Source organism: Trachemys scripta, chromosome 7 (genome assembly GCF_013100865.1).
Source record: "Trachemys scripta elegans isolate TJP31775 chromosome 7, CAS_Tse_1.0, whole genome shotgun sequence".
NCBI classification, from domain to species: domain Eukaryota; kingdom Metazoa; phylum Chordata; order Testudines; family Emydidae; genus Trachemys; species Trachemys scripta.
The window spans coordinates 114,058,469-114,080,583 of NC_048304.1; the positions used below are offsets into that span (position 1 = coordinate 114,058,469).

The 22,115-nt window shown below is 42.8% G+C and overlaps 1 protein-coding gene across 6 annotated transcripts in view; it reads right to left on the minus strand.

Moving 5' to 3' along the window:
- ATRNL1 (attractin like 1) overlaps positions 1-22,115 on the minus strand; it is a 1,006,335-nt gene that overhangs the window by 805,543 nt on the left and 178,677 nt on the right. For all 6 annotated transcript variants that reach the window (XM_034775239.1, XM_034775240.1, XM_034775241.1 and 3 more), the window contains exon 9: positions 10,543-10,726. In XM_034775239.1, the coding sequence (XP_034631130.1) occupies positions 10,543-10,726 (184 nt within the window). The remainder of the gene's footprint in view (positions 1-10,542; positions 10,727-22,115) is intronic.

A 22,115-nucleotide genomic window follows, 5' to 3' on the forward strand; every position in this document is an offset into this window, starting at 1 on the left:
CTGGAAGTATGCAATTTTGGGATGGAAAGATAGCAAAGTTCAGAATAAACGGTAAGCTAAAATGTTTTTGGGTTTTGTGCCCACTGAAACTCATGTAAGTGTTAGCTCTTGTATTCATCTTCCACGTCCCCAAATTCACTAAAAAGAGTCCCTGTGTGCTCCTACATATATCAGTCAGATGTTGAGAAACTAACAAGATGTGTGCTTAACTTTTACATCAATCTCAATGCTTCTCTTTGTTCCATTTCAACCTCCTGCCTTCTTTGTATGTTATCTGTTTACACTGTAAATGCCCTGAAGCATGAATTATGTTGTCTTCATACCTGTATGTTACCTTCTTGGCACAATGTTGGTGCTATAAAACTAAAAACTAACTAGCAATGATACGTCAAAGGTTGCCAATAAAAAGTCAAGTTTTACCCAAAGTTACCACAATGTGGTATTCTGAAATCCAGTTACTTTGCACCCTAAGTGTAAGAAAATCATACAACATCTCAGATGCCACTGTGTGGTAATTGTGGGTAAGTGTTCACTTGTAATGTGGTATAACTGCAATAAATGGATACAGAATTAAAAAGGAAAGGAAAACTTCTCAAAAATATCACAAAAGATAATGTGCTATATATAAATGTATTGAAAATGTTACAATTAACTGCTGAAAAAATGTTTACTTAATCTTTCTGTCACTGACAGGTTTCAGAGTAGCAGCCATGTTAGTCTGTATCCACAAAAAGATGCCACAAGTACTCCTGTTCTTTCTGTCACTACTATTCTTCGAGATGTGTTGCGCAAGTCCATTACACTGAAGATGTGTGCACACCTTGTGCAATGGTGCTGGAGAGTTTTCCCTACCAAAACATGTAGGGACAGCCCTAGCCATCTTTGAGGCCTCATGCTGCAAAGTGAGTGTATAAAGGCAGAGTCACCCTGCCACGTCCTCTCAAAGAACAACAGTTATGGAAAGGTATGCAACCATTTTTTCTTCTTTGTGTGCTTCCATATGCTTATTACATTGTAGGTGACTCACCAGCTGCTACCGCAGGTGGTGGAGTTCAGAATCTCATCAGAAGAGGAACTGTAGGACTGCCTTACCTATATTTACATCATCTCTTGATTGTGCAGACAGTGCACGAAATCTGTTGAAAGCATGCAAAAGGAACTTGATGTGTGGTCTCAACTGCATCTTGTCACTGTACAAAACCATGTACCAGTGGATCAATTACCAATGCATTCAGCTCATCAACCCTCCATAGGAGGTGATGGCTACCAGGAAGGCAACCTTCACTGACAGGTTTAAAAATGAGAGTACGATGCCAGTGGCTCAAAGGGAGGGCCCATAAGCACAAACAACAACAAATTCAAATCCAGGAAGGTGTTGGGTCCTTGATGGGCAGAAACTGTCTATTTAGTCCCCTCATGGATATGGTCATGATGAGATAAGTAAAAACCATCTTACCATGTGTGACTTTTTGGAGTTCACCCAGGCCAATAATGGGTTCAGTCACTGTCTGCCTTGTAACCTTGGGTGTCTTGTGACTGTGCAGAGCTCTGACCCCAGGAGCCAGCCAACAGCCCACAAGCCTCACCCTGGCTTTGTCCAACCTGGTTACTCCTTGCAAGCTGACCTTAGTACCCTTCCAGCTCTGAATTCACCCCCAAAATCATCCTGCTGCAGGGATCAGTCCCTCTCACTGGACCCTCACAAAGAAAGTGTTAGGTTCACTGCCTTTACAGAGACAGTAAAACACGCCAACCTGTTAGCTTTCTAGAAGCACACACTTTACTGAACTTACACAGTACTGATGATTTCTAACCAAAGCAAAACAAATTTAACAACAAAAATGCATGGATTAAGTGATGCCAAGTAAAAGAGATAAAGGTAGAAATAGTTACAAGCAAATAAAGTGAAAACATGCATCCTGAAGTCTAAAACGTAATCTAGCAAGATACAGTCTTTGTTTAAGATGGTTTCTCTCACCCACAGTCTCCTTTCCAGCTTTTTTTTTTTTAAACTGTCCGGCCTGGCCAGGACCCATCATAGAGATTGAATTGCTTGGTTTCTTCATCACCTAAGGTGAAAGATAAAGATGGAGTTTCTCTCCTTTCCTTAAGAAGCGACGAAGAGTCCTGTGGCACCCTATGACTAACAGACATATTGGAGCATAAGCTTTTGTGGGTGAATACCCACTTCGTCAGATGAATGTAGTGGAAATTTCCAGAGGCAGGTATAAATATGTTTTTTACAGATCCAGAGTAACATGGCTACCCCTCTAACACTTGTCTCCTTTCCTTATAATCCAAAAGAGATTGTCTTTCTCTTACAAGTCAGGAAGCCCTCCTGGGGATTCAGTTTCCTGTATCTCTCGGGGGTGCAAGAGCCACGTTGATTCTGTTTTTCGAGTTAAGCAGCAGGATAACCCCCGACTCGTTTAGCTTGATAGCTTAGTTTGCTGTTAATCCTTAAATAGAGGCAAGCCCCCATCCCTTTGTCTAGGACAGACATGTTTATCAACTTTACCTAGGTGAGGCTATCTCCTTGTAAACCTATTCTAGTAATATCATACAGAGGGAATTAATAGCTTCACATACAATATTAACACATGCATTTTACAATTAAATTAATAACCATCATGTTATTGAAATTCATCTGATACTTCACAAGGTGTATTTTGTATAAATATTATTGCAGTAGCATAGTGACCAGCGTAGGGTCACACCATCAGTGGGAGGATGAAAAGCCGAGATGGCTGGCCAGATGCACCCTAATGGAGCTAAGTGCTAAACCTTGATGTTCAAAAATAGACCAGGATCCTCTGAATTTTTGTTCGAGTTGGGGACACACAATGGGAAGCAGACCAGATGGAAATGTAGCTCTAGTGGAAGGTTTACTGCTAGTAAGGAATACATTCCAGACTGCAGCTGAGCAGTGTGTCTCCTCTGCATTCAACCACAGAGGAACCATGCTGTGAGGTGCAGCACCTGCCCCGGTTCCATGACAGCAGGTCTCTGTTTACTGGTAACAGCACAGGTCCTCAGGTGGATAGATTGCAGTTTTGAACACCACGTCTGTCTCAGCCAGGCTGGGGCCATAAGGATGATCCTGCCATGATCTTTATTGAGTTTGAGGATCACCCTGGAAACCAGGGTTATTGGCAGATATGCATATAGGAACTCTTTGTTCCACAGAAACAGGAAGGCATCTGATATTGATCCTGGGCTGTGACTCAACCTGGAGTACGGTGACCAGATAGCAAGGGTGAAAAATCAGGACAGAGGATGGGGGGTAATTGGCACCTATATAAGAGAAAGCCCCAAATATCAGGACTGTCCTTATAAAATTGGGACATCTGGTCACCCTACCCTGGAGCAAAAACTGGAATACTTCCTGTTCTGGTGAGTTGTAAACTGGTCCACAGAAAGAAACACCAAGGCTAGCATGTTTGTGCTGAGGGACCATTTGTTATCCAAACTGAATGATCTGCTCAGACAATCTTCGAGGTTGTTTTGGACCCCATGGAGGTGAGACGCTTTGAGAGTGACTGAGCTCTGAATACACAAGTTCCACAGCTTGATAACTTTTTGGGAAAGGCCAACTGATATGGCTCCTCCCTGTTTCTTCAGAGAAGTCAACAGTGGTGTTGTCTGAACAATCTTGCTTTGAATGTGAGGGCGGAAGTGCTGGCGTGCCCGGAATATTTATGTGCAATCTGGCCTCATATGCAGTCCACAATCCCTGAGCTCAAAGGTCACTGAGATATGCTCCCCACCCGATGGCTGATGTGTCCGTTACTAAAGTCTTGATAGAGAGAGAAGGAGTGAAAGACTCCCCTGCAGACATTGTCTTAGCTCATCCTCCAGATGAGAAATAACAGCACCCTGTCTGGGATTCGCACTGGCTTGTCTCGGTGATGAATCAGAGAGGTGCAACCCAGCATGGGGAGTGACAAATGTACGTGCTGCCATGTTCCCCAAGAAACAGACAATTCCTCTCACTGGTCTCAGGGTGGTACTTAAGGGATGCTGAGAAGTCCCATGTAGTTGGGAACTAGCAAGCAACTAGAAAGCCTGGAGGAGATCGAATCCAGAACTAAGCCAATGAATTCTATCCTCTGCAAGGGCACAGAAGTTGACTTTTCTAATTGTTTCATTTTAGGTCCAGGATGTCGAACAGACACAGGATTTTCTGGACAGCGACTTGCACATGCCGTATGGACCATCAACAAAACAACCAGTCATCCAGATAAGGATACACACACATTTCTTTTGCATAAGTAAGCAGCTATACCACCAGGCATTTGGTAAGTATCCTCGGAACTGATAATTGGTCAAAAGGCAGGACAGTGAACTGGTAACGGTCATCTCCTGCTTCAGGGGCCCCTCAACAACAAACCTCAGGAATCTCCTGTGGCCAGGATGGATTGTCACATGGAAATGGGCATCCAGTAAGTTAACATGCCATTCTCCTAGATCTAGGGAAAGGGTATAACCAGGGATACAATGCAGAATTTCAACTTCCTGATGTATTTGTTGAGGTTCTGAAGGCCCAGAATGGGTCTGAGACCTCCTCTGGCTTTGGGTATCAAAGTATCTGGAATAAAACCTGCTGCCCTGATGAAATGAAGGCATCTCCCCTATCACTCCCAAAGAATAAAGTCTGCACTTCTTGTGTTTGCACAGACACATGAGAGGGGCCCCTGAAACATGAGCGGAGGGTTGGAAGTGGGTGATAGAAAGAAACTGGAAAGTATATCCCGATTCCACCATTCTTAGCACCTCCTTGTCCAAGGTGGTAGACTGACAAGCCCAAAGAAAATGTGACAACTTGTCCCAGAGAGATGGAGAAGGGTCTATAAGTTACAGGTTGAATAGAACACTGTCCTCAAAAAGAATCAAAACGGCTGCTTGGAGGCTTGTGGCTGCCAAGAAGAAGACAGCGAGGAAGTAAAGGGCATGGACATCCTCCTATGTGACCTTTACACCGCCACATGGACTGGTCAAGCTGGCAAAAAGCATAATATTGTTGTCTGAGCTGGTACTTCAGACAATATTTCATCCTCCTTGTCATAGGCACATCGAGGCCTAAGGACTTGAGCACTCTCCTTGAGTCCTTTAGTGTGTGCAGAGCCTCATCTGTCTTACAGTACAAGGCACAGCCCTCAAAAGTGGGTACTCAATAGTGTGTGTTGCACCTCCACAGGAATCCCAGAGGCCAGCAACGAGGATGCTCTATGCATAGTCATCGCTATCACCTTGGCCCTAGCTGCAGAACCCACTGCAGCCAAAGAAGCCTGTAAAGCTGAACAAGACACAAGGCATTCCTTATGTTAACACTTTAGCCCATATATTCCAACTAAGTTAATACAATAGGTCTATCAGTATTGGCAGGAGAAGGCTCCCTCCTGGAAGATCAACCTGTGTGAGGGAGTAGCTCCTGGCTTGAAGTAGTTTCCATTATATACAAGGTTTAAGGTTTGGTTCAATGGTTCTCAGGACCCCCACTATGCAAACTGTTCCAGAGCCCCTGGGGAGTGGTGAAGTAGATCTGGATGTTGAAGACAAACTCCAAGCCATCCAAGAGGGCCACTGCGGGGGCTGGTACAGTACTGGGCCACAGGCACATCTGACCCGACCATCTCTAACAGATGTCCTCTTGGAATCATGCCGACAAGTGTGGGAACAGGAACAGAAAGGCGCTCTAGAATCTCAGTACCAGGATACCTGAATCTGACAAGGAGTCAGAATATTTCAAGAGCCAGGGTGGTATGGTACCAGGAGGGGGCCTCAGAGATTGCAATCTGGATATGTACCAACATGATGCCAGAGGAAGTATAACAGGTTTCTTAGCTGCTGGTATCATTTGGTATGGAGGACCTGGTTCTGGCCCAGAAGATAAGTCAGGAGTTGGCACCGGGGCTGAGGTGGGCAGTACTCTAATACAGTGCTCCAGTGCCCATGATCTTGACTGCTGCACTAATACTGGACAAGAGTCCTCAATCTGCAGAAAGGGGGAGGGCAGTACTAGGGTGACCTGACAGCAAATGTGAAAAATTGGGATGGGGGTGGGGGGTAATAGGAGCCTATATAAGAAAAAGACCCAAAAATTGGGACTGTCCCTATAAAATTGGGACATCTGGTCACCCTAGGCAGTACTGTCAGGCATAGTAAATCTTTGGCCACTGCACAGGCCTCCAGCATGATCAGCACCAATATGGGCTGTTGATTCACAGAAATTAAGGATGACTGCTCTGTCACAGCTGACAAAATAGCTAATCTTGATGGTCCTGGAATTGATGGCTTGGGTCTGACTGTATAAGCTGGTACCAGGCAGCAATGAGCCAAAAGGCATGCTCTACCATAGGTCCTGGATTGGCCTTCTGTGGAGGAGTCCCAGGCTGGGACTTCAAAAAACGAGACAGCAACTTTTTCTTATGCTTCTGTGGTAAGGACTGTTCAGAAGCCCTAGATTTAGAAGATGGTCCCAGTGATCAGGAACTCCTCTGGCACAGCTCTGCCAGTAAGGCTGGAGGAATCTCTGAGGAACTTCCTTTCAGTGACCAAGAGGGTTCCAATGTTGGTCTCAGGGCTGCCTCCCTGAGAATGTATCAGAGGCACTCTTTGTTTCTTTGTCCTAGTCTTGAACCCATGACAGATGGACTTAATCTGACCCTCACCCAGGCACTAAAGACAGTGCAAATGAGTGTCATTAACAAGCACAGACTTTCTGAAGCCCCCACACAGCTTGAACCCCAGGGTCCTTGGCACTGGTTCTCCTGGTACTGGGTAGGGCCCAGAGGCCTTCTAAGTGAAATTCAAAGCAAGAGTATAAGAAGTTAAAAGAAAACTAAAACCACAATGAAAATAATAAAGATTTTTGAGTGTCAAGGGCAAAAGAGTAAAAGTTAGGTAAGTAGCTCACAAGAAACACTAATGCTCCAACCACAGAGGTGAAAAGGAACTGTGGGAAGGGCAGAAAAACTGCCCTTTATACCCTCATTTCACAGCATGAGTTGCTTCGCAATTGGCAGGGCCACTGCCTGGGTACCACTAGGAAAAGCTCTCTGGAATCAGTGCTGACAAGGCATGCAGACACCTACGATGTAATGGACATACACAAGCACTCACAAAAAAGAATTTGTTCTTGCCTTCTGGACACACATACATACCAAAAGTGAACAATGCACATAGATAAACTTGAAAAATAATAAGCACTAGCGAATTTCCCAAGATAAGCCATGATGTGTATCATTGATTAAGATTGGCCCTTCACACTTATTCTTTCCTTAACTGCCATCAGTAATGCCCGTGAATCTTTCAATAGTCCTATACACATTAACACAAATACACTGGAGTGAGCCACAGCACATTTTTCAATAGTAGAATTCCATATTTTATATACACCCACTTTTATTTATTTATTTATAAATAGTGTACATGAAATAAAGACTAAATATGGAGATAATTTTATAGAAGTGGAAGCAAAAGACAGTGCTACATTGCATTAACTAGTTAGGGTAATTCTTTAGCATTATAATGCCCCAAATTATTATAATTTAACAAAAAATAGCTATAGAACCTTGGAAGTCTTATTAAAAAGCTCTCTCATCTGTATTAAAAAAAATCACTAATGCTTGCATTGTATTACTGAATGTTCCTTCAAATAAAGAGACTATGATATTATTTTCCTTTCATAAGCTAGTGGAAAAAGCCTTAAGCTATGGATGATGACAATAAGATAGTATTATGAATTTGGTCGCTTAAAAATAGATAAAAAGGGAGAAAAAATTCTTCTTGTAATGTTGCCAAATTGCCATAAGCTAGTGGCATTTAAAATACAGATTCTGCAGTCAAATCAAACTCACACGTTTCTTAACATTTCCAACAAGCTGACCCGAGAGCAAACCTTCTGTCCTTTAAATGAAGCCAGTAATGCCCAGGGCAAATATTAAATTGGAGGAATAAAATGTTCAGATATAGAACTTGATCTTGAAACAGCTCTAAGGTGAAAAACTCAAAGGTCAGTTTGTGCATAGAACACACAAGCAGCATTAATAAATTACAGTAAACTTGAGGGACAGACTGACAAATAGAAGCTTCTTGAGGGACAGACTGACAAATAGAAGCTTCAAGCTTACAAACAGAATATTAATTTAACTGAGGTATCTATTAGCACATGCTTAAGTGCTATCCTGAATCAGGGCAACATTGTACACAACACCCATATCAAAGCACATGGAGCAAAATTTCACCCTGAACATATTTGGCACATAATTATATCATCATACTATGTGCAATCAATTTTAAATACTGTATAAGTACACCATGAATTATATGAATATATTTTTTAAAATCAAGTTGATATCTTCATCAGTGGTGTAACTCCCTCAAACTGATCATTTTGCTGAATTAATTTATCACCTATAAATTACAACCATGAAGATTAATAGACATTATTAAGGCATCAACTGGAGACTCAAAATCACACAGCAGCCAATGGTCTTGATATGGCTGGGGCTCTGATATTTTAAATCTAACACTAAGAAGGACAGTCCTAGCCTCTCTCATTACAGCACCACAGAAGTTTCTTTTAAACAGCAACACCAGTCTCCCGCCAATGAAAGGACACGCACACCAAGGTGATGGGCAGTACTCTCACACCTGTAAGACTGCTGGCTGAGTGCACTGCACAGTCAGTCTTATTGTCAGGACTTATCTCATCTACACTCCCTCACAGATACAAGCAGGAGTGGAAAATAATCCAGGCTGTGAGAGTGGTTAGAGAGGGCAGTCAGCCAGTGAGCCCCAAGCAGTAGCAATACTTCACAACAGCCATCCCTCCCCTTCTCTCTAATATGACCAGAGGACCACAGTTTACTAGTCCTTTGCAGTAGGCTTACAAATCCGGGATTCTTAGAAAGAAGAAAAATTCTCTGTGGACGATCACCTTCACCTGCTTAAAGCTGCACTGGGCAGAATAGTGTGGTGATGGTTCAAGACATGATCAATTGTGCTTCAGATGCAGTTACAGATGCAGTCAACTGCACTGGAGCCAACGGACAGAAATGCGGTCAGCTGTTCTTTGGGAGAAAGATGGGTGTGGGAAAATGGAGAAATAAGAATGTAACAGGAAAGAGGGGGAGGACCCCATGCTCCCATCACCCTCCCTGCACGTCTACGCCAGAAAGGTGAAAGAGGAAGATACTGAGTGTGACTGAGCTCACTGTTGTCATCATCCTGAACAAACCATTATTAATATCTATATTACCGTAGGCCTTAATTAGGCTTGGCAGGATTCAATTTAAATTAATATATGTTGGTAAAGTCCATGTCACCTGACATCTGAAACTGACAAAAAAACCATATCACTCGGTAACAGTTGGCCAGAGTGCCTTCCCTAACATTTTGTACCTGCAGGGATCGGGTTTCACCAGCTCAGCAGCAGCACAAATTGCTCTCAGCTGCCTCGCTCACTCACTCTTGTGACATCAGGACTGCAAAGAGTTCCCTGAATAGCTGTAGAGCCAGTGACACCCCATCCCTGTAAGTGTAAGGGGTAGGGAAGTATGTGGTCTTGGCAGGACAGAGCAGAGATGGAGGACAAGCCCCCAGCCCTGGGGGTGGCCACCACATTGTTGTAACAGCTGTCGCAGCCCCACTCACTCAGTCACCAGCCAGGACTGTGGGAGCTGTCCCTGGCAAGAACTATTCAACCGCACCGTATCACCAGAGGTTAGTCTTCCTCTGTGCAGTCCTGGTCGGAGGTCTCTGTTCCACTGGGCCACAACCACAGCCTCTCCTGCACCTTGTGCCCTGGGGTCTCTTGGGCCATGCTGGGAGTCCCCTGTAGCCCTGCTGTCAGTGCTGAGAACCTCCTGCAATGCCACTGTCTCTGCTACCCTAACCTTGACCCTCCCCATCAATTTCCAACTGTAAAAATAAATAGTTAACAAATTGAAAATAAAAACCTTGAAAATGAAAATGTATATTAATTGTTGAAATTAGAAAAAAAAAATCAAAATGAAATTCTGCCAAGCCCAGCCTTAATCAACACCAAGGCCCCTGCATGCTGAACACTGTAGATACATAAAGGTGTGCATGTGCAGACATAGTCCTTGCCCCAAAGAGCTTACAGTCTAATTAGACAGGAGTTCTAGATCTCTGGGCCTTGATCCAACAAGGCAACTAGCAGTAGGGAGAGCCTGCTGAGGAATGAGAATTTGGTAGGATCTCCACAGGTTCCAAAAGGAGGCTGACACAGTTTCCATAAAATTCAAACTTCTGGATGTTTTTTTTAAATGACCAGACCTTATAAAGCCTAAAATTAATATACTAAATATTCTAAAATTAACCTGCCAGCACACAATACGTTTTGTCTGCTAAATCTTCAATTTCGATGGAAAATTATCCCTCTATTTTCTTTCTGAAAATTCCAGCATTGAAAATTATAAAATCATTACAACATAAATATAAACATGAATAAAGAAGTTATTGTAAATATCTCACTATTGTATATGCACTAACAACAATTGTCTTAATTCTACTTACCATGTCCTCGTATTAACTTCATATCTATAAAGGTCATCCACCAATCCATATTTATTGCCAGGTAATGCTTTGTATCCACCATGAACATAAATGGATTTTGTCATTTCATCATAGACACTAGTATGACCATATCCACCTTGCACAATTGCTCCTTTTGTTTCTGGTACAAGCCATGAATTTGATCCTGGAAGAGACATATGAGAGAGATAAAATAATACTCTAATCTTTCAAGGACCTACTCCTGGGATAAGTGCTTATTTAACACCCAAAGAAATCAATCGTAAAATCAGGGACTAACAGTTTATATCTTTGAAATCATGTAGAAGTGTTGGATATATTGTGCATGTTTTTCCAAGTTTTTAAATTGGCTTGGCTCATATTAAAAATACCCCTATGTAAACATAAAACATTTAAATCTATAATACAAGCAAGAAATAATAATACATAGATAGATAGATATTTAATTTTTATAATGTCATAATCTGAAGGCTAGGCACATACTTTCCCAACTACAAAATAACTTTTGCATAAAATAAAAGTAATCTTTATTGCCCTTCACCAGTTTACAATACACACACATGCACAGTAATACATTTGCCATCATGTAATGTTTTGTTTGCTTGTGTGGCTATAACTTGTAAGCAGCAGCTGCGTCTAAGATTAACTGTTGGTCAGACATAAATTTAGGCAGAGAAATTACAGCAATTATTACAGCCTTTTATTGGTGATAGAATGAGCTTCTAAAAAGAACTGGATCACAACTCATAATAAGCATTCCTCTAAGATCTAATTCCTATACATTCTGATAAATAGAAAGCCAACTGGCAATACCACTGTCTGGTAATTCCCAACAATGCTACATATTCTACTTCCTTTCCTCAAAATTTGAAACACTCTTACTGTCATCACCCAATTCACCCTATGAAAACCTTCAATATTCTACAATGTTATTTTTGGGGTAAATTTGCTATATAACAACCAGATAAAACTACAATTTATATTTAAAGGAACCCCATCAACCTGTATATCTAATTTTTTTAACTGAATATAGTTATTCACTATATTTATAAGTAACACCTACAATTATTAAAAGTGAAAGAAGCCGGCAACAAAAAGAAGTCCCCCCCAATTTGTTTACTCTGTGCATTTCATAGAATCATAGAATATCAGGGTTGGAAGGGACCTCAAGAGGTCATCTAGTCCAACCCCCTGCTCAAAGCAGGACCAATTCCCAACTAAATCATCCCAGCCGGGGCTTTGTCAAGCCGGGCCTTAAAAACCTCCAAGGAAGGAGATTCCACCACCTCCCGAGGTAACGCATTCCAGTGCTTCACCACCCTCCTAGTGAAATAGTGTTTCCTAATATCCAACCTGGACCTCCCCCACTGCAACTTGAGACCATTGCTCCTTGTTCTGTCATCTGCCACCACTGAGAACAGCCGAGCTCCATCCTCTTTGGAACTCCCCTTCAGGTAGTTGAAGGCTGCTATCAAATCCCCCCTCATTCTTCTCTTCTGGAGACTAAACAATCCCAGTTCCCTCAGCCTCTCCTCATAAGTCATGTTCTCCAGACCCCTAATCATTTTTGTTGCCCTCCGCTGGACTCTTTCCAATTTTTCCACATCCTTCTTGTAGTGTGGGGCCCAAAACTGGACACAGTATTCTAGATGAGGCCTCACCAATGTCGAATAAAGGGGAACGATCACGTTCCTCGATCTGCTGGCAATGCCCCTACTTATACAGCCCAAAATGCCATTAGCCTTCTTGGCAACAAGAGCACACTGTTGACTCATATCCAGCTTCTCGTCCATGTGACCCCTAGGTCCTTTTCTGCAGAACTGCTACCTAGCCATTCGGTCCCTAGTCTGTAGCAGTGCATGGGATTCTTCCGTCCTAAGTGCAGGACTCTGCACTTGTCCTTGTTGAACCTCATCAGGTTTTTTCTGGCCCAATCCTCTAATTTGTGTAGATCCCTCTGTATCCGATCCCTACCCTCTAGTGTATCTGCCACGCCACCTAGTTTAGTGTCATCTGCAAACTTGCTGAGAGTGCAGTCCACACCATCCTCCAGATCATTAATAAAGATATTAACAAAACCGGCCCCAGGACCGACCCTTGGGACACTCCGCTTGAAACCAGCTGCCAACTAGACATGGAGCCATTGATCACTACCCGTTGAGCCCGACGATCTAGCCAGCTTTCTATCCACCTTACAGTCCATTCATCCAGCCCATACTTCTTTAACTTGGCGGCAAGAATACTGTGGGAGACCATATCAAAAGCTTTGCTAAAGTCAAGGAATAACACGTCCACTGCTTTCCCCTCATCCACAGAGCCAGTTATCTTGTCATAGAAGGCAATTAGGTTAGTCAGGCACGACTTCCCCTTGGTGAATCCATGCTGACTGTTCCTGATCACTTTCCTCTCCTTAAAGTGTTTCATAATTGATTCCTTGAGGACCTGCTCCATGATTTTTCCAGGGACTGAGGTGAGGCTGACTGGCCTGTAGTTCCCCAGATCCTCCTTCTTCCCTTTTTTAAAGATGGGCACTACATTAGCCTTTTTCCAGTCATCCGGGACCTCCCCCTCTATTCTGTGTAACACTATTTCCACTGCTTTGTTGATGGCCAGTTGAGCTTCCTGTCTTATGTACTAACATGATGACAATCTATTTCACCCTTCAGGGAAGGCTCAGCTGCATGCTCTTTTCCTGGCTTTCCAAATCTATGTTTACCGGTATCAACAGCAAACAAACTGAGGAGATGGTATGCAGGCATGTGCACAAAACAGAAGAACAACAGAAGACTGAATATATTTAGTGCTGTTGCTCTGCCTTATTTTTTAATAAGACCCTGATAAATATCTTCTTGGTATCTAAAGAAAATATAATTCTGTGCACTTTATTTAAGCCATCGATTCAGTCAGGCACCTAAGTATGTACTTAAATTAAAGAATGTGAGTAAATCCATCCCTACTCAGTAAATAAATTAACTTCAAGAATAAATCATCCTATTGAAGTCAATGGGACTTCAGCACACGCTTAAACTTAAGTACATACTTTTTGTGCTCGGATGAATTGATGTCTAGGCAGTATTCTATCAGAAGTATAGTTTGTTTGTTTTTAAAATTAGTCAACTTCAGGACTTCAAGTTAACAGTATCCTTATAACGAAAACAAGAAGGTAACATTTATTGCAACAGTCCAACAATGTTTATTATACTTGCATATTCAGATAAAAAAGTAATACCATAGGGTAGTAATACAATAAACCCAATTAAACAAAATCTGGCAGCAACCCTGATTTTAAAGTCATATAATGCAGTGTAACTGTAGAGGGGAAAATGTACATATATTTCATATCCATTTCAAATACATTTGTCACAATATACAGTTATTTTCAGAATAATTATAATAATAATTTTTCTTTCAAATTAAGCCTATTTTATCAAAATTGTCCTTTGGCTCCTTCCCCCAGTTACCAAGGTCTCTTTGATAGTGTGTCTGTTACCTTGTTTTAGAAAGCAGACACTTTAAAACTTTTTCCTAGAAAAATATAGTTCCACACCTATAACTTGGCTAACATTCTTTTTCCACTGATCATTTCAGATTACCTGCCACGACTAAATTTTAATAAAAGTACTAAGATTTGAACACCATATTTTGCTGTACTGCGCAGTGATAAAATTATCACCAAAAAACCTATTAATCAAATAAAACAACTTTTTATATATGAGTAATAAAATACAACTCCTAAGTCATCAGGACTAGCTTAATATTCAGATTGCTACAGTGAATTTAATCACTTTACTGCAGACCTTAACTCATTTTTTGTTTTAAATTCAACAACTGTTGGCTTGATTATTGTTCTGAAACATAGGTCATATTATATTATTTGGTATTTTTGTTATAAGCCCACAATGCAGAAAGGACAGAACATATTTATAGGTCAGTAGACACAATAACTTCTCATGAAGTGTGCTAGATACAAATGGACAATTAGCTTCAGAAGCTAATAAAGAGAGACTATTAAACTAATCCATCTGAATTTGCAACCATTGCTTGTTAGTTATTTAATTGACAATATGGCTCAACAGTTCAGCTGCTGAAATTCACAAAAGGATAAGTCTGTTAATAGCAAATGTAATGTAAAAGCAAAGTCATGTTCAAATCCACTTTCCACATCACATTTCAAACCAAGAACATCAGGTCAAGCCAGCCAGTTTGTAAAAGTTGTGCTAATCACAGATGCTTCTCTGGGTTTGGGTTTTTAGGGAGTATATCAGTACAATACTACGGCATCCTCCGGAAGAAACACGTGACCACTTCACTTGATAGCTATGGAAAGTAGGAAAAGGCTACCGCATTCTGGGTGAATGCAGCAAAAGATGCAAGCCCAAGAACTACATTTGGATCCCCCGTATGTGGGAACAATGTCAGGAAAATCAAGAGCAGTAGTTGAGACTCTGAAGAGAAGAAGAATGTACATTGTATACAAGAACCAAAATGGAAGGGGTTGAAATCCACAAACATCAGGGATGGTTACAAGATAATGTATGATGGTTCAGTAGCAAGGAGGAATGGGGTAAAAATAATCATAGCAGAAATATTAAAGAATAAGGTAGCAGACATTCAAAGGAATAGTGGCTCATGAAAGTTAGAATAGCACTGAGCAGAGAACGTATATTTAATGTTATATGCACATACATGCCGCAGGTTGGCTATATGATTGAGTAGGAGGAGGAATACAAGATGGGAGTGAAGTGCAGTGGTTCTAATGTTAGTAGGAATCTGTGTTTGCTACGTATGATACAGTGCCTATTGCTTTCCTGGATTAAGGTATCTTTTAGTTTATGCAATAATAAAAAATGTTTTCAAAGAAAAGAATCCATTTATTGAAAAGAAAATGCATTTATTGAAAAGAAACACAACTGCTTGGGAAACAGAAAAACCAACGGGGTGGAGTGGGGAATGATACAATCACAGATTTGCATATGTTCTGTTACCATACTCAGCCTTCCTGTCTGGAGTGCTGTGCAATGAGTGCTGCACTTCAGGGTGGCTATACTGCATGGTGATGGGGGTTGAGTGCAGTGGGTAAGGGTCGTAGTTTTCAGGGCTGGGTGGTGAAACTAAAGCTGTTGGAGGCAGCTGGTGGCGATAAGAACCCGGATGTTGGGGAAAGTGGGTTGGAGGTGACATGGGGCCACAAGGGAAAGAGTTTCGGGACAAGGGCTGCAGGGGAGTGCAGGCGCGGTAGTGCTCCGCCTGCATGGCTACAAGTGCCTGGATCAATTCCGCTTGGTGCTCCATGATGCTTATCAGCTGCTCCGTGCTTTGGTGCCGGCGATCCGCATTTTGCTGGCAGACCCTCCTTTCACTCTCCCACCACTCCTGCACTTTTCGATTTTCATTAAGGGAGTGAGTGCTTCATGACTTCATGCAGCATGTCCTCTTTGCTTCTAAGTGGCCTCTTCCTGATTCTTTGCAGCCTCTCGGCTGGTGAAAACACAGACGGCCGAGATCTCAAGGTTGCATCTGTAAAGGCAAAATGCAACATTAACAGAGGCGGCATTGTTCACACGAGACAGAGCAATGATTCCCCTGTACTTAAGGAGGGCACGCAGTCTACACAATAGCATAATTTGCCCGTCCCAAAGTGAGCGCACATAACCCACGGGAGCCACAAAATGGTGAGTAAGCACAGGGTCGGGGGGACTGATTCTTTCATGGCTGTACTGTCCTTTCGGTTTCTGTGCCTTCGGGAGAACCAACAGCTGCAGGGGGCCCCTATACTGAACACTGTCCCCACATTTTCCACAGGAGTTCGTCCTGGAAGATATCTCACTGCTGAGGGTGACCTGGGAAGCAAGGGAGGGTCTTCTAATGCAGCTTCCACCCTGGCCCATATGCAGCTTGCCTGTGTGCAGCAATGGTCCCACTGCCCTTCAGAGCACAGTGGCGTAGACACATTAACCTGACTGGGACAAGGACCACAGCGGCTCTCCCAAGAAACCTGCGCAAGCGCATTGCCCAAGTTCTCGCTGAGACCTTTGAAGAGATCACTGAGGCCGATTACCGCGATGTGAGAGAGCACATCAATGCCCTATTCCGTATCTAGGCATGCATGCAACCCTAACCCTCCTTGCCCCAAGAGCCCACACCGAATAACTTCCTTCCCAAAATAAAAGCCACTTACCGGGAACCTCCTCTGGTGTTTGTCCTTCCCCAACCACTGGCCGCTGCAACTGGCTACCTTGCTCCTGGCTTGAGAATAGGTCCTGGATTCATGCATCTAGGGATGCCGGAGTGTCTTCCTCCTCCTCAGCACCCTCGCTCCCACTTTGCTTCTCCTCCTGCCTTGTTGGACTGGGCTCTGAAGTGTTCATGGTGGTACTCGGAGTGGAGGTGGATCACCCCTAAGTATCGTGTCCAGCATTTTGTAAAAATGGCAGGTCGCAGGAGCAGCACCGGAGCACCTGTTTGCCTCGCGGGCATTGCAGTAGGCATTTCACAGCTCCTTCACTTTAACCCTGTACTGCAGAGCGTCCCGGTGATGGCCCCTTTCCATCATGTCCCTTGATATCTGCCTGAAGGTATCTTAATTCCTACAGCTGGAGCGCAGCTGCAACTGGACAGCTTCCTCCCCCCAAACACTGATGAGGTTCAGCACCTTGACATTGCTCCATACTCGGGATCCCCTGGCGTGTGGAGGCATGGTCACCTGGAAAGATTCGCTGAGAGCACTCCACACCTGAATGAGCAAACGGGAAGGGGATTTTCAAAATTCCCTGAGAATTTAAAGGGCGGGTCTGATGGTTGGTCACCTGAGGGCAGGGCAGTAGAGTTCAAACTGATGACCAGAGTGGCTAGAACAGGCATTGTGGGACACTTCTGGAGGCCAATCAGAGTGCATTAACAGACCATGGCGTCCACACTGGTGCTGCAGCGTTCCAGCCGGGGCGCATCAAACATTATTCCACTCGCCGAGGTGGAGTACCAGGATCACTCTAGCCAGAATGCTCTATGTACCTTGCAAGCGTGGACGGGTTGTGAGTTAGAGCGCACTGGGCTGCTTTAATGCGCTCTAACTTGCAAGTGTAGCCATGTCCTGAGATTTAAGGATGAGGTACTGCAGCCACTGCACAATGACCAAACCAACTACGATGATACCAATGAGATTTGGTGAAAAACATCCAACTTTACAGAAAGTGCAAAGGAAGCCTCTTGCCAAACAAAAGGAGATAAATTTCATGGCAAGAAGACATGATGGTCCAGCAATGTGCAGGAGCAGTAAAGAAGGAGGAAAGGTTTAAGCAATGGCAGAAAATAAAAATGGTGCAAAAGTTATGAGGAATACAAGCTTTAAAGAAAACAGCAACAAGAACAGTTGTGGAAGTTCAGAGGCAGGCATTTAAAACTTTATACGCAGGACTACTAAAGAAAGAAAGGGAAAAACAAAATGTAGATTAGACAAGATTAGGCAAAGAAGCATAGAGGACTTGGTAGCAATGAAGTGTGTCAAAGAAGAAAATGGAAGACATTGAACTCATTAGGAAGTAACAGTGATTTTATGAGAAACTGTTCAATGAAAAGAATGCAAAGAAACACTTGAGGGAAGTATGCACAAGCAATAAACACACAAGATCTATCACCATGGTGGAGACTCAGATAGCACTAAAAATGATGAAATATGGGAAGGCAGAGGTACATGGTACCAAATGAGGTATTTAGAGTATTAGGCCATGAGGGTATGGTGGTGATGAACTTTTTCAACTTAATTTTATCTACTGGAAAAATACCCAACAAGCAGAGGAAGAGCACACTGGTCCCTATCTTCAAAAATAAAGGAGATTGCTAGAATGTGGTAATATTCAGTGAGTCACATGATGAAATGGTTGGAAAGACGACTTTGGATAGAGCTGGAACATCAAGTAAGCGACGACCAATTTGGGTTTATGCCAGGAAGAGCAACAATGGATGCGGTGTTTGCAGCCCAAATACTGCAGGAGAAGTACAGAGAGAAATGCACGGAATTACATTTAGTATTTCTGGGTTTAGAAAAGGCTTATGATGGAGTTTCTACAGAGTTGTTATGGTGGTGCCTGCAGTCCGGCAATCTGCTGGAGACATTTGTTCAGAATATTATGTATGAGGGTAGCACAATGGTAGTAAGATGCAGCAGCTTCAGTGAGTCATTCACTGTGGGGGTAGGTCTAAATAAGGCCTTGGCTACACTTACCCGCTAGTTCGACAGCTGGAAATCGAACTTCTGGGTTCGACTTATCGCGTCTAGTCTGGACGCGATAAGTCGAACCCGGAAGTGCTCGCCGTCGACTGCGGTACTCCAGCTCGCCGAGAGGAGTACCGCGGAGTCGACGGGGGAGCCTGCCTGCCGCGTGTGGACCAAGGTAAGTTCGAACTAATTCGAACTAAGGTACTTCGAACTTCAGCTACGTTATTCACGTAGCTGAAGTTGCGTACCTTAGTTCGAATTAGGGGTGTAGTGTAGACCTGGCCTCAAGGATCACCCTTAAGCCCATTGCTATTTGGACTGTAATGGACATCTTGGCACAGGAGATTAGGGAAGAGCATGCTTTTTGCCAATGACATTAAATTATGCCATGAAGATAAATATAAATTGGAAATGGACCTAGAACTATGGAAGGCTGCATTAGAAGAAAATGGCTTATGACCAACTGACAAGACAGAATATATGCAATACTTCACTGATAGGAAGCATGAGAAGCCAGTAAAACTAGATGGCCTACAGTTAACATTTGTGCAACAACTTAAATACCTCAGTTCAGTGTTGAGCTTCGATAAGAATGTGGATGCGGATGTTAGGAGCCACACGAAGAGTGCTTGGTATAAATGGAGGGAGGTGACAGGAATTCTCTGTGATAAGAATATGCCAAATAAACTAAAGAACAAAGTGTATAAGATGATGATTACGCGAGCCATGATGTATGTATTGGAATGCTGGCCAATGAGGAAGAGAGAACCACCACTACTTCACAGTACCACAATTAGAATGCTCAGGTGGATGCTGGCTAAGACAGGAGTTGATAGGCTACACAATGAAATGGCAGGAGCCATATGCAGGTTGCCCCCATCACAGGCATCTGCTTTTTCCTTTCCTTGGGGGTGCTCAAACCCTGCTCAGCCCTAGGACCCGCACCTACTCCACCGCTTCCCCCAGGCCCTCCCACTATTCCTGCCTCCGATCCGTCCCCCTCCCACCTCTTCCCCCTGTACCCCAGTGCCTCCTACATGCCACAGGACCACCAGTGGGTGGGAGGCACTGGGGGTGAAGGGGATGGCTGCCAGTGGGTGCTAAGCACTCACTAATTTTTTTATGTGGGTGCTCCAGAAAAGATGAGGGAGTATCGACTGAGATGGATAGGTGCGAGACTGCCACAGGTGGAATACGTTGGCCAGACAGAACAAGAGCTAGAAGCCATAGGACAAAGAATCACGATGAAGACCTAAAAATAGGTGGTTCAAGATGGTGAAGGAGGACATGCAGGAAGTTGGTGTCAGCATAGAAGACACACTGGATAAGAATGCTTGGAGACAAAGAACAAGAGCCACCGACCCTAATGGGACAACACGAAGGCAAAAAAAGATTGCTTTTTAATCCATCAGCCTCAAAGTGTTTTACCAAGTTTTCATCACTATTACAAATAGGATAAATGAAGCAGAGAGGTTAAGTAATTTGCCTGTGGTTATACCTTAGGTCAATGGCACAACATTTAGTCCTGCATTTAGTCTGCAATGTCTTGTCAAAACTACACTTTCAATTCAGCTCCATTCATGTATTTAAAAAGTATGCAAGCTCACTGACACTCACTATGTCAAAAATGGAGTCAGGATGAGAGAGGGGCCAATTTTCAGCCATCAAAAGTATTATATTTCAACTTAGACTCATTCCAGGGCCATATCTAATTTTTTTCTTGTCTTCCTGGTTCTAAGACTACCTGAACTCTGCTGATGATTTAATAGGCCACCTCAGCAGCATGGAGGAAGGAAACACTTGCTGGAGAAGCCTTAAATCAGTGGTTCTCAAACTTTTGTACTGGTGACCCCTTTCACATAGCAAGCCTCTGAGTGCGACCCCTCCCCCCAATAAATTAAAAATACTTTTTTATATATTTAACACCATTATAAATGCTGGAGGCAAAGCTGACAGCTTGCGACACCCCCCCCCATGTAATAACCTCACAACCCCCTGAGGGGTTCTGACCCCCAGTTTGAGAACCCCTGCCTTAAACGTTAAGGCTGGGGTTTTCAAAAGAGCCTATGGGTGTTTTGAAAAGGGCCTACGAAAGGCAATGGGAGTTGGACACTTAACTCTCTTACACTCTTTTGAAAATCCCAGTCTAAAGTATACAGGTGTGGAAAGTTTTCCCCTATGTAGAGCAGAGGTTTGCAAATTTATAAGCCACAGTGGCTGCTATGATATAGGTTATTTTGCCACAGTTACCAAATAATGGCATATACTGGCTCCAACTTAACTTAAAGGCCATATTAGAGTCCATTTTTCTCCTCTATCTCACCTAACACAGGTAGGCAGACTGACCTTATAGAAGAAAAACAAAATATTGTTGTCTGCTTGGTGGCAAACTACATCACTTTACGGCCACTATAGTTGAAATCCAAATTTCAGCACACACTTTTCAGATACTACCTTCTTAAGCAAGTTAAATCTTTTGTGCAAAAGGCAGACACAATAAAATCAATTTCCATGGGATGGATGACAGCAGCTTTATTCTTATCCATCTTTGGTGAATTGTAATATATGAACATAGCTAGTAGACTATGTTGCATTGTTCTTTTGCTCTTAGCTAGTGTTGAAATTTAGGGCGTATACCCTTTTAATGAAAATACAATATAACTGGTAGCACACCACACCCCAAACCAACTGCTGGATATCTCTTAACTATTAAGGACTGTGTCTACGAGCATGCCTCAGAAATCTATACCAATGACTTCAAATTTTATGTGCAGGCTACATAATACTTACCAGTAAATAAATACACTTTGTACAATTTAGATAAAAATAGGAGTAGATATGCTGAAAATCCTACCCCTCAATCCTCTTCACTTGCCTATCATGTCACAGACCTGTTTAAGCCTCTCGGGGGAAAAAGTAAATATTTCTCTGGGAAAACATATATGGTACTGTTGACCCAATGAGTTACACTTTGATTCTACTTTTAGTATTCTTATTTGTCTTATTCAAATAATATTTTGCATGGTAAATTGTCTGAGTAAACTCTGTCTAAATACTGTATGAGCTCTCTGAAAAATAGAGGAAGAGAAAAGAGTTTTTATTCCTTGTATTTAAATCTTACGAACTGAATGGACAGTTAGGAATTTTAGTAAGAGAAGTTTTCAGTGCCAAAACCCAATAAGGAAATCACTCCCGTAGTCAGGACTTGCCCGTAGTGTCCTCTTGTAATTTGAATCTTAACAAAGAACTTGATGTCTTCTGCCAAAACTTTTGACAGTTTTCCAAAGAGTTCCAGACAGCAGAAACATTTTTTTGCCAAGAGCATAGATAACTCACTACA